Source organism: Mizuhopecten yessoensis, unplaced genomic scaffold (assembly GCF_002113885.1).
Source record: "Mizuhopecten yessoensis strain PY_sf001 unplaced genomic scaffold, ASM211388v2 scaffold10921, whole genome shotgun sequence".
Lineage (NCBI taxonomy): Eukaryota > Metazoa > Mollusca > Bivalvia > Pectinida > Pectinidae > Mizuhopecten > Mizuhopecten yessoensis.
The window spans coordinates 2,161,091-2,174,296 of record NW_018408788.1 but is presented as its reverse complement, the minus strand read 5'-3'; the positions used below and the strand labels follow the sequence as shown (position 1 = coordinate 2,174,296).

The window sequence follows — 13,206 nt, the reverse complement described above, 5'->3', positions numbered from 1 at the left end:
AACCGTTATCACACATGAAAAAGACAAAAGTGTTGAGTGTAAGCCAGATTCCATCTTCTATCTCTACAAAAACATCATACATACTTTCACTGTTACGTGTATATAACCGAGCGAATACATCCGAAACTTGCAGTTGATATTTTTTATTCTCTTATTATTCCTAGCTTGACGAATTCATTTACATAATATATGAAACAAAGATGCATTTTCCACTTTCCGCCATCATATTCCAATACAAACATTCAGTCTTTTCAAGCAAAAAGCCATCATAGGTACGTCCCTGCGTATTACTTGCAACATAGAATACTGGTAAATCAGCTCGTACTAGAAATGTGATGACCATTAAGATATAAGTTTGATTAAAGAATTTCTAAATCACAAATTAAAAAAACCCCAATGACAATGGATATCAGGATGGGCATCAAGACCAAATGTTCTCGTCATCCAGGCGGTTTGTCCGTTGAAATGAAAAGAGGCATCATCTCACCACACTCCAATTGCCCCTTTAAGCGTTCGGTTTACAACACAGAATACCGGAGCAGCTGCAAAATACAAATAGTTATTAAAATCAATACTTTGTTAGTGCTATTTCCCATAACTAATTCGAAGGATCTTTCTCAAATTTTACCGACAGGTAGCCATCTTGAATTTGATAGTTGTTTTGTTAGCATTGTAGTTCAGAAAGTTTTGGAGGGGTCTTTCTCAAATTTTACATGAAAGTTCCCTACGGTCCCTAGTTACGCATATTAAATTTTGGAACAGAAGGGAAAACCAAGATGGCCAACAGAGAATGAATGAAAGTTTGATAGCGTTATTTCTCAGAATGTTCAGTAGGGGTCTTTCTCAAATTCACATGAAGGTTCCCCATTCCGCATTTCGTATTTTGGGGATGATTAGAAAACCAAGAAGGCTGGAAGGAAGTCATAAGGAATTTGGGAGTAAAAGTCTTTTAGCCCTATTGCTCAGAATGTTCAGGAGGGATCTTTCTCAAATTTCACATAGGGCTCCTCTCGTTCTTTGTTATGCAAATCAAATCATATCGGTCGGCCATCTTGTTACAGTTTAAGTTTGTTATCGCAATTTCTGAGAATTTACTGGAGGTAATTTTCACAAATTTGATATGTAGGTTCGCCTTGGTTCTGGATTGTGTATGTTCACTTTTGATGCTGATTAAAAGATTGATTTAGATGCATGGCAGACAGGCAAACTGGTCAAACAGATAAGAGAAAAGAAGAGAAAAGATCGAACTGACAAAGAACTAATGAAGATGGTACAATGGTGGGCGCCAAGATCCCTCTGGTATCTCTATCCTATTGGATTCTATGTTAATTTACATTCTTTAAAATACATTTTCCTGTCTTCGTTTTAGCTCTCATTAAGATAAGAATTTGCACATAGCTGGGAAGTTTTTTATTTTTATTTTTTATTTAGAGGTTAATTTCAACTCTGTAAAGAAGTTTCGCCTTACAGTACTATAACAGACACATTGTTACAGTTTGCCTTCCAAATTGCTTCGACAGATTAATTTATCAAGGTTAAACTTCTACGTAATTATATTTTTATCATCAGAAGGGCTGGATAATGTTCGGGTTTTGTGCCAAAATTTGTCGAAATGGATTGAAAAACGAAGTCAGAAAATAACTAAGTAATAGAATATCATCTAACGTAATGCGAAAATGACGTACTATAAAGGACTTATAACACGTCAATGTTTATGACAAATGTCGGGAAAAGACATGATCAATGTGGATGTACTTCATTCATTCCTTACCCTGTACTATTATCTGTACAGCACTCATTTAAATCCAGTGTATACAGTGCGGCCGTCCAGCCGCCAATGAATGTCATCAGGTCGCTCTTTTCTTCTTCTTTGTCCTCCTTAAAAGCAAAAAATGTAACCGTACATACTTTAGTGATATTCTAATTTGAGCGCTTTGATTGCACTGATTGAAGTTTCTGTTTATGGTATTCTATTGCATAAGGTGTGAGGACATCAATACATAAATACATGAATGCGCTTATCTGTTAAAATTTGATAATAAGTACTGCTAAAGCATATATTTTACCAAAAGTATATATGTACATTTTTATGTGGCTAAATTATAATCATTAAGAAATCGCTTTTAATTTTCAATAAATAGTTTTTGAAATACAAACAACACAATGCTTTGGGTTTATTTCTGAAAGTTTCACATTTTGTTACTGTTAGTAATTTCAGTGGAAACGAGGCCGTACTTCTGTCAAAGTCATGTCATGATTGCCCCCCCCCCCCCCCCCCCCCCCCCCCCAACAATATGTCCGAAACATCGGTATAGTCACCAGGTAGAAATCATTCAGGTAGTTGTTTGTGTTATGCTTACAAAGCAACATTTTGAGTGAGTAGATAATTAGTGGTTATATAACGAAAATGTTGAAAATATTGAAAAAAACCTCTTTATTTGTTTTTCATGTACACATGAAAAATTAAATTGTACGACTGTGATTTCGACCAAAGTATCCAAAACCCTTGTGGAAATTCTCTGATTTGGATATTTAATTTAGAATCAATTTAATTAATTTGGCATCAAAGATTTTCATATTGTTCACAAACTTTCCAATCAATTTTCACTTTTCCTACTTTATATTTCATATCTGAACCCAACTCTGATTTGTTCCAATAAACATTTCAAGAATTGATAATTTTAATAATATTAAATTTAAAAAAAATGATCTTTGTGTTATTGATCATATAAAACCAAATCGAAACACAAGAGGTAAAGGAGACACAGAACAAAAGAAAACCCCAGATGAGTGGGGGCACGCTGGAGTGCTCCAGAATAGTTACCATCGTTTCAACACTGCATGATATCCGGCATGACTTTCTTCTGTCAAATCAAGTCAGAAAAAAATGCAAGTAAAGAACGATTCGAAATACAATATTTGTTTCGTATCTATCCTGTCTTGTTTGTTTCTTTCCAATTCTCTTCCCGATGGTGACTAGACACACGTCCTCATGACCCTGGCTGTTTCAAGGACGTTAAACCCTAAACAACTTAAGTTTATATCGGTGCTTTCCTAAAACAGGCGGTCACACAGACACGTTTACTTAAATACTTACCCTGATTTTCTCGTACGTAGTGTTATATATAGCGATGAACATGTTCAGCGCGAGTATTGCAAACAGGAAGAGGAAGAGGGTGACAAATATCGAGTTGAACCAGTAGGCCAATTGGCTCCCTCCGTCTGCAGCAGCCATGGTCACGTACACCTCGTCACCGTTCATGAGCGCGAGAAGACACTGGAACGTGGCGGTGAATGACAGGAACTGTTGGATAGATTTTCTACATGTAAGTCATTATTCAATATTTTAAATAATATCAGGTGTTATACTTTATAAAACCACTAATCATACAGGTAAATAAAATAAAGTATTCAAGAGAATCATTCGTCAAAGGGAAAATTGTACAGGTAATTTACAGAAAAAAGTTACATAAGAACATTTCATTTGTACAGGTAAATTTAAAAGGTCAATTCATGTTATTGTTCTTCTTTTCTCTAAACCAAACCATACCAAATATGAGTGTTATTGATAAGAAAAAAAAGTTTAAACGTTTTTTTCTCAAACATATTATTGACATTTTTTCACCTTCACATTATAAGGCCCCAGCACTGCCCATCCACACAATACGAATCCCATGTATACGACAAAAATACACAAGAGGAAGCGCAAAACAGGCAAAGCAGACCGGTCTAACACGAGGAACAGCAGCTGAAAACATCATAAAGTACTTAAATAGTCAGGGATGAAATAAACAAATTGTATTTGCAATGGCTTTGCTTATGCGGAATAAAATTCTCACGTTTATGAATATTTCTAGCAAGACCGACGACGAAAATAATGTTCAGTTTATTAAAGTACATATGATACAAAATTATACGGAATGGAAGAGTACACGTGGAACTGGTATTTGAACATGCGACCTCTAGATTCTACAGGACTCTCCAAAAACTGGTGTAACTGAAGTTTTATACCCTTAAGACACATATATGACTATACTATTATAAACACTTCATGCCAATCGTTTATAACGGAAATAATTTCACATGCGTTTTTATTGCATTTCAGAGGCAGTTAATGTGTTTTTTCAGGTAAACGTGAATCTCGTTTACTTTTGTAGTATGTGATAACAATATACAGAAAAAATATGATGACTTACACTACATGGCAAAACTTACAATAACTGGTTTTCAAAGACGCAAATTGCTGAGACTGGACAAGTTTCATAGTTGCTATCATGATCTTTTAGGGAAATATGCTATGTCTTTGTGTAATGTTTCGGTAAACACTTTTGATATGTTCATTAGTGTGCATTGTTTCTACTTCAGTTTTTGCTATGAGAACGTTACATTACTTATATTTGACCTAAATGGCGGGTGTCGTCGAAGAAGCGAAGGACGCTCACACTCTCAGAACACCTGGTCTTATTATTCTTGTGTCTTTCAAGAAGCTTCATGAAAATATTGTTTATATCGATTTCTAGTTCGAATTACAATTTTGTTGACAACCCGGTATTCTTTTGTATTATTTACCATACAATGATACACTGTACAACTTACACTGAACACCTTCTCAAAGGCTAAGTAGTGGAGAGCTAATATCCACAGCAGCATACATCCAATACCCAGTAAGATTGCGCACATATCCAAATCCTCGGATGTGGACAGCTCCTTTTAAGTAAAGCACATAATGGGATAGTTTCTATGAATACAAAATGTATATATAACCATAATATTTTGTATAGTTGAAGAAGTGAGATTCAGTTAGACACTCAAAGTTACTAAACAGAACGGAACTTAAACCTGTGCTGTGTTTTACATGTCTTATTAAACATGGTAAAATTATACGAATTTAATGTGTTGTAATTAAAATACTATAGTTTTAAAGTTTTAAAAGTATTGTTGTAGCTTAATATAAACTCGAATCACAAAAATAACAATGGTAAAATTGTTTTAAGGTTATATATATCAGTATTAAAGTAAATATGCATAATCAACACAACATAAGGCACTTCAATCAAATAAAACATCGTCATTGAATATTTCAGCATTCTGAAATTTTCATTTTTCGACATTTTTAAGCCCTCGCAATGACATTCATATTAGACGGACAGCCTTGGGAGATACCATCGAAATAGTATAGAGGCAGTGTCCAGTGTCCCCAAAACAGAAGATAAGAAAGGCCCGATTATGCAGGGGACGCTGATTGCTTGCATCTTGCGACATTCAGAGAGGTACAGCAGGTCTATTTCCCCCTGTACAGGGATCGTAATTAGTATAGGGCATTCCATGTATTAAGGTACCATGTGGGTGACAAAACTTATGATTAACCGATTAAACTATGTATACATGTAACACTAAAGTAGTTTGGTATTCATAAAACCTAAATACATGCAGTAGCACTGATACTATTTTGGGCATTATATATATAAATTGTCACTGGTTACATGAAGCATAATTCATAAAAAAAATAACATATGGTGGACTGACACTATAAAGCATAACACGAGGAATGTGAAGCTATGTCAAGTGATCTTATTAACTCATTTTGGACTCAAGTTTTGACAAAGAACTCAGTACTAGCATCGAAGATTTTAATTATCATCAACTACACCTTAGCACTAGCATTATAAGGGGAAATCAGCTTTATCCTAAACTAGTTATTTGTCAGGCTCTTGAGTAAGTATAACTTCACGTCATAAGCGGGAGTACTTCAAGGAGTTCCCATTTGGCCAAATCAGACCTGCGGGAGCTGAGACAATCATTTTCAATACTGTCCAAACATAATGTGCACCTACTCACCCCAACATCATATCGCAACTTGAGACATGTACCAATGATGGTTGAAAGACAGCTGATGATAATCATGATGTCACGGAAACGTAATATTTCCCAGCTTCCTCTTTTTGACAATACATTGTTAGTTTTCTTCTTGAAATATTTTCTCACTTTCTGAAGGTATAGCAGGTATCGTAAGATTCAACATGAATAGTTCGATCGGATAGTACAAGTAGAATAATTGTAAAGTTCATCCAGTGTGAAAGGTTACATGATATGCAGAAGTGAGAAATTAATAATTAGTGTAGAAACTTCCCTCGATAATTTTATATTCACATTTGCGCTAAAACCCACGATATGAACATAACTAGCAGGAATGCATTTCAGTTGAGTATGCAAGCAAACACATACGTAAGTAACGTAACATGTGGTTTACTTATGATGTCATGGATTAATCTTGTTGAATGAGAGTTATGTCGCTTCACTTCGTCAAACGCTCAAATGACTTCGTATAATTGTTGGCACCAATTTTAGATAAATAGGGCTGTTCCGCCAATGTCGTTTAAGGACGACTCATATACAAAACACAGTAAATAAATAAATAATGTTAGAACAAACAAATAAAATAAAACATTTGCTCTATAGTATAAATGTAAATATATGGATTGAACGGCCGTTTTTAAATTTTCATACCGGTATGAACGCTAATCGGTTACATTCATATTAAACATGAAGCCCCAGTGGGCTTCATGCAATATGGATGTAACCGACTTGCGTTCATACCGGCATGAAAATTAAAAAAACGCCGTTCAATCCCTATATGTATAACGAAATGATGACAGTCTTTCTTTATTTCCAAAGATGTATAGAGTTTTCGAAAAACCAAAATATCTAGCCCTTGTCACCAAAATAGAAATCTATACAAACTTCAGAGTCAGAACTGAAAAAAACATAATATGAATATGGTCTGCATAGATAAATCCCAAACGATGTCAGCATCATACTGGTAAAAGATAGGCAAAGTATATATCCATTTCAATTTCTTGCAATAAACCATTATTTGTAAGCAGATTTGTGCAATCATGTAAAGGCTTATATATTTTTTAATAATAATAATAAATGATAATTGGAGGTTCTTATATACCGCTTTATCACAACCTAGTGTAGGTCGTCTCAAAGCGGTTTACAAATTATTATCCGTGGTTATAGGGCCTTTGCAACTAGCCAATACATTTCTCAACTCCCTCGGGAGCATAAAGGCGGAGCTGCCATTTCGGCGCTAACAGCTAGCATTTGTATTTATAGTATTGGGGTGGGGATCTCAACCGTTTCAAAGTTATAACCAAGGGGTTAAGTCTGCAAGGGTGGGGCAGACCCTTGGGTCAATTCTAATATCATGACTACATTCGTCTTTTTATGCCCAACAATTGTATATATAGTTTTGTTATGGGGATCTTAACCATTTCGAAGTTATGACCCAGGGGTTAAGTCTCCAAGGGTGGGGCAGACCCCAAGGCCATCCTGGAAGCATATGTGCATTCATCTCTTTATACTCAGCAATTGTATATAAGCATGGTTATAGGGTGGGGATCTCAACTGATTCCATGCAGCTGTGACTAAGAAACTAGGTCCTAGGGGTTCGGTCAGGCCCAAGGGTCTATTCTAATACCATGACTATTTTCGTCTCTTAATGCCAAGCATTTGTATATATAGTTCTGGGGTGGGAATCTCAACCGTTGGTCAGCCCCACCATTTGTACAATTTTGAATCCCTGCCTCCCATGAATGCTTCTGACCAAATATGATCGATATCCATGGCATAATTCTACAGAAATCGTTTGTAGCAATATAGCCAAATTGCCCCCTTTTGGCCCCGCCCCTCAGCCCCCTGGAGGGTGTCAGCCAAACCATTTGTTCAAATTTGAATCTCCACTACTGAGGGATGCTTCCAGTCAAATATGGTTGATATCCATCTCTTAGTCCCAGAGAAGAAGTCGCTTAAATCAATACAGCCGAATTGCCCCCTTTTGGCCCCGCCACTCAGGCCCCTGTGGGGCCAGACCCACGGTTTATACAAAATTGGTTCCCCTTCACCAAAGGATGCTTCAGACCAAATATGGAACAAATCCTTTCATACCTACAGAAGAAGGATTTTAAAGAATTTACTATGTTTCCCCTATTGGGCCCCGCCCTCAGGCCCCCGTGGGCCAGACCCACGGTTTATACAAAAAAAAAATCCTTTACCAAAGGATGCTTCAGACTAAATATGGAACAAATCCTTTCATTCCTACAGAAGAAGAAGGATTACGTTCTTACCCCTTTTTGGCCATGTCCCTATGTTCCAATAAAACAAAAGGAAAAGGATTTTAAAGATTTACCCCTATTTCCCCTATTTGGCTCCACCCCTCTGCTCCCAGGGGGACACGCTCTCCATCTATACGAAATTGAGTCCCCTTTGCCCAAGGATGCTCTCAACAAAATTTGGTTAAAATTCCTCCATTAGAGAGAAGAAAGTTGTTTAGAAAGAAGAGAAAAGATAAGATCCCAAATTAAGTCACCTCTTAAGATCAACAATGGGGGCAGCAGGTACAATTGTTACGCCCTACCTGCAGGGACACTTATCTATAGCAACACAAGTAAACTTATAGTTAGCTTCCATCTATGGTATAATGGTTACCAACTCATTGCTCCGCGTGTATACTTATATACAATTACACGTGAATACTTACATATAGCTACACATTTATACTTATATACAGCTTCACGTGGATACTTATATATAGCTACACATGTATACTTATATATAGCTACACATTTATACTTATATACAATTACACGTGGATACTTACATATAGCTACACATTAATACTTTTATACAGCTACACGTGGATACTTATATATAGCTACACATTTATACTTATATATAGCTACACATTTATACTTATATATAGCTACACATTTATACTTATATACAATTACACGTGGATATTTATATATAGCTACACATTTATACTTACATATAGCTACACTTTTATACTTATATACAGCTACACATTTATACTTATATACAATTACACGTGGATACTTATATACAATTACACCTGGATACTTATATACAATTACACATTTATACTTATATATAGCTACACATTTATACTTATATACAGCTACACGTGGATACTTATATATAGCTACACATGTATACTTATATACAATTACACGTGGATACTTACATATAGCTACACATTTATACTTATATACAGCTACACGTGGATACTTATATATAGCTACACATGTATACTTATATACAATTACACGTGGATACTTACATATAGCTACACATTTATACTTATATACAGCTACACGTGGATACTTATATATAGCTACACATGTATACTTATATACAATTACACGTGGATACTTACATATAGCTACACATTTATACTTATATACAGCTACACGTGGATACTTATATATAGCTACACATGTATACTTATATACAATTACACGTGGATACTTACATATAGCTACACATTTATACTTATATACAGCATACACATGTATACTTATAGGTAGCAGTGTACAGTAGCGTACATTGGGTGATAATTTTATACAATGATTAACCCCTGTAATATTACATGTATCAAAATTAGAAAATAAAATCAGCACTAAAATTGGCATATATATCTGATGAAGTGGACTATGTGGTCTTCATAATTTAAAAAAAAAAATCGAATTTGGTTTGAGACTACAGTTTTGGGCATTTACAAATCTGTGTCTACACAACAAAAGCTGTCTTTTCATGTAGTCTATTTTTGTACTTCGCACATGTGTAAATATTGTGAAAAATCTACCGGAATCACCTTTGCTAAAACGTGAGTATTTCTGTTACCGAGTAGGCTATATTTAATTTCAGACAGGTTTTAAGAAACAAATTACTACTTGGGGGTGTCAAATTTTAGGTTGAAAATCATATTTTGCGTTTTTTAACCATGGTTTTCACAAGTCCCAAATCTGGGAGAAACAGTTGTTGAAAACAAATTTAGTCTTCTAAACAAAATGTATGCAAAATGTAGTTTATAAATATATATATGTATGTAAATGTGTTGTGCAGGTTAAATCCACTATCCATGTTTATCTGAGATATGCCCTTTATTTTTAGGATCAAGCGTTTCAACTGTGCTCTGCTACCATATAGCGACACGTGTATATTTATTTGTATATACGACAACGCACGTATACTTATAAACTCATAGCTTTACAAGTATATTTTCATATAACTACACGTGTAATATTTACACATTATTACACATGTGTAATTATACTAAACTACATATATAAACTTCTCTTAGGTACACAGGTACAATACTTACACATAACTAAATAGACATAACTGCTTATATGTATACAAACACATAACTATACTTACTTGAAACAGAACCAAGGAAGTTCTAAAGGAAACGACACTCGCAACCAAGCTGGCGATGTTCACTAGGAACACCATGCTTAACAACAACACATTAAGTGGATCGGTTGCTGAAGTTAAAAAAAGGGTTAATTTAAATTGGTGCCAATTTGGGTCTTCTGGTGGCTATATCTATACATTTGGGTAATACAATCATGATTTGACATTAAATTAAGGTCAACTTAAAGACCATTCCGAGATATTAGTATACGAGTAATGAATTTGTGAAATACAACAAGTGGCTGTAAAGAGCTTGAACATTGTCTGTCAGTGTTTTAAGTATATAGAGCAATAATGAATGATGGATTCACATAAAAATATTAAATTTGTTTTAGTTTTGATTGATATATTGATAATATAATGGGATGAATCCGCCCCCTGACACACACCGAACATATTTCTTATGACAGATGTCCTTATATATGTGAATAGAATTGTCTACATATATATAATGTACTTGCTTCCTAGTTCAGTATGCAGTACATTTGTAATTTTCAAATTCATTCAAGACCGGGCAAGTTCACTTGCATTGTAGTGTCTGAAATACTGACATAGTCGATCACTTGCCACTAGCCATCATCTATTTACAGTGCAAAAGGATTTATACCATATTTTGAACTGACTATATCTTGACAATCAGGCAAGTGGATTCTACTAACAGATATAATAGATAGACCTCTACCAAAAACAATATAGTAGGCGTGGGTCAAGGGGTGGTCATATATACCCACTTATTTTAGCCAATATATCAATAAAAGACTTTAGAATATCATGCTTTTATGTGCATACATCTATTTCTATTATATTTATTCCCTTGTAGACTATTGTGAATATGAGAAAAGTACTGNGCCCCCCCCCCCCCCCCAACACACCTTCCCACCTCACTTAAACCCCGATTTGGTGAATATGAATATAGTATGTTTCTAATGTGTTTTAAGGCACAAAATAGAAAGAATCTTTGACATAACTACGCCGATATATAATGAGGTCACAGTTACCTTCTCATCGACAATATGCTACTTTTTTAGGTCATTTTTAGGTCACCTGAGACAAAGTCTCAAGTGACCTATTGCGATCGCCTTTTGTCTGGCATCGGGCGTCGTACGTCGTCCGTCATCCGTCGTGCGTCCGTAAACAATCGTGAATTATATGGTTCCCATCCCCAGGGGCTCTGAGGGGCGGGGCTAAAAGTGGTCAAATTGGCTTAAATTTAAAAAAAAATCTTCTCCAGACTCAGATAAGCTCGACACCCATTCTCTTCATAGATAGCCTAAGGATGTTCAACACCAAATTTAGTCAAAATCTGCCGTTCAGGACAAGTAGCGTTGAAAGAAAAAGGTTGACCGACGCTGTGGTACGGCATAAGCTCACCATGATCCTTCGGACCAAGCGAACTAAAATAAAACTGATCGGTGATAGCCCCCAGAAGGCCCAACATTGGCACCCATCCTTTGCTTATTTCGTTATCATGTTAAAATCATTCAAAACACACAGCACATACTAAAAGTATATATATTGTCGATACAGTGTATGCCTTTTTAAAAGCAAGCGTGTTATTTTAATCAATTTCCCAGTCAAACAAAGACCAGACATATTTGGGGCTCAATATATCACTTGAACCAAAATCAAAGCCCCATGCACGCCGGAGAAAGAGAGCCTAACTTGTTTCATATTGTCAAAAGGCCACTAATATGGGAGTCTCCCTTAAAATGCTCTCTAGGGGGACTCGAAAACAACTAAAATAATTTTGCAGCACACACCACAAAACTTGGGATCATTTTAGTCGCTCCCTTCTCTGACCATTGACTTTTCCTTGTGCCTGTCTTGACATTGGTGTTTAGCATCTTCCGAGAAATTAAAGTAAAGTAAAGTGTATGTTATATTATTTTGCCGAGACAAGCCAAAGTCGTCGAGATTGTCACTTGCTATACTTTGCTTGGAGTTCAGCTTAAATACATGTAGGTGGTACAATAGTAAGTACTGGTCAGTCTGTTGTCAGTTAAATGTGATCAGGTTGAATGTCATGCAACGGATTATGACAGTTTTTTGTTTTTAGCCTACTCGCGATTTCTAAAGTCATTTGGGTCGGATGCCAAGTTAAATACAGTCGCAGAGAAAGGAGAGACAGGGGTCCTAGAGTAAAGCGGGGATAGCAGATCAATATTAGATTTTCCCTTCTCCAGAAAACCAAAAAAGGGCCAAAGGCAACAACATTATTTGCGCCTAATTAAAAAAACAGGTTGAAAGCAGACCTTCGCAAGCGATGCTTTACAGGCAATTCCACTTATAAGGACAAGAAAGTGAAACTGGTGAGAAACCTCTTTTTCTGACACTTTCAAACAATACATACATCTATTGAACGTTATTTCTAGCTGTGTTTCATTACACCGTTCAATTGATCGTTCAAGTAGATATGTTTCATCTTTCTGTCGAATATCATATGGTGTTATATCCTTTCTTACATTGAAATAAGATCTGCATTATTCTAAGAGTGGTTAGCTGACATGTTATAAAAAATGTAGGAGAAAATCTCCGGACAAAAAAATGAAATACTGAATTGAACAAAGGGCAATAACTTTTGCAAAAATAGTCAAATCAAAATTCTTTTCATGTAGACACAACTTCATATCACGATTATTAAGCCTATTAAATGTCAAAGAGATCCGTCGAAAAATGTAGGAGAAGATTGCCGGACAAAAACTAAATACTGAAATAAACAAGGGGCAATAACGTTTGCAAGAGTTGTTGAATCAAAATTCTTTTCAAGGAAACACAACAACATATCATGATTATTAAGCCTACTAAGTTTCAAAGAGATCGGTCGAAAAATGTAGGAGGCGATTGCCGGACAAACAAAAGTTTACGCTGGACGGACGGACGGACAACGCCATACCATAATACTCCCGTCAAATTTTACGGGCGTATACA

General features: G+C 35.6%; 1 protein-coding gene across 1 annotated transcript; it reads right to left on the bottom strand.

Moving 5' to 3' along the window:
- Positions 1-445: 445 nt before the first annotated feature.
- LOC110463697 (mucolipin-3-like) lies at positions 446-5,962 on the bottom strand. Its single transcript, XM_021518493.1, has 6 exons — positions 5,839-5,962; positions 4,597-4,707; positions 3,626-3,748; positions 3,098-3,304; positions 1,772-1,878; positions 446-542 (listed from the first exon to the last, which is right to left on the bottom strand). Exons 1-6 carry the CDS (start codon positions 5,902-5,904, stop codon positions 506-508), a joined length of 651 nt encoding a protein of 216 aa, XP_021374168.1. The 5' UTR covers positions 5,905-5,962; the 3' UTR covers positions 446-505.
- Between the last annotated feature and the right edge of the window lie 7,244 nt (positions 5,963-13,206).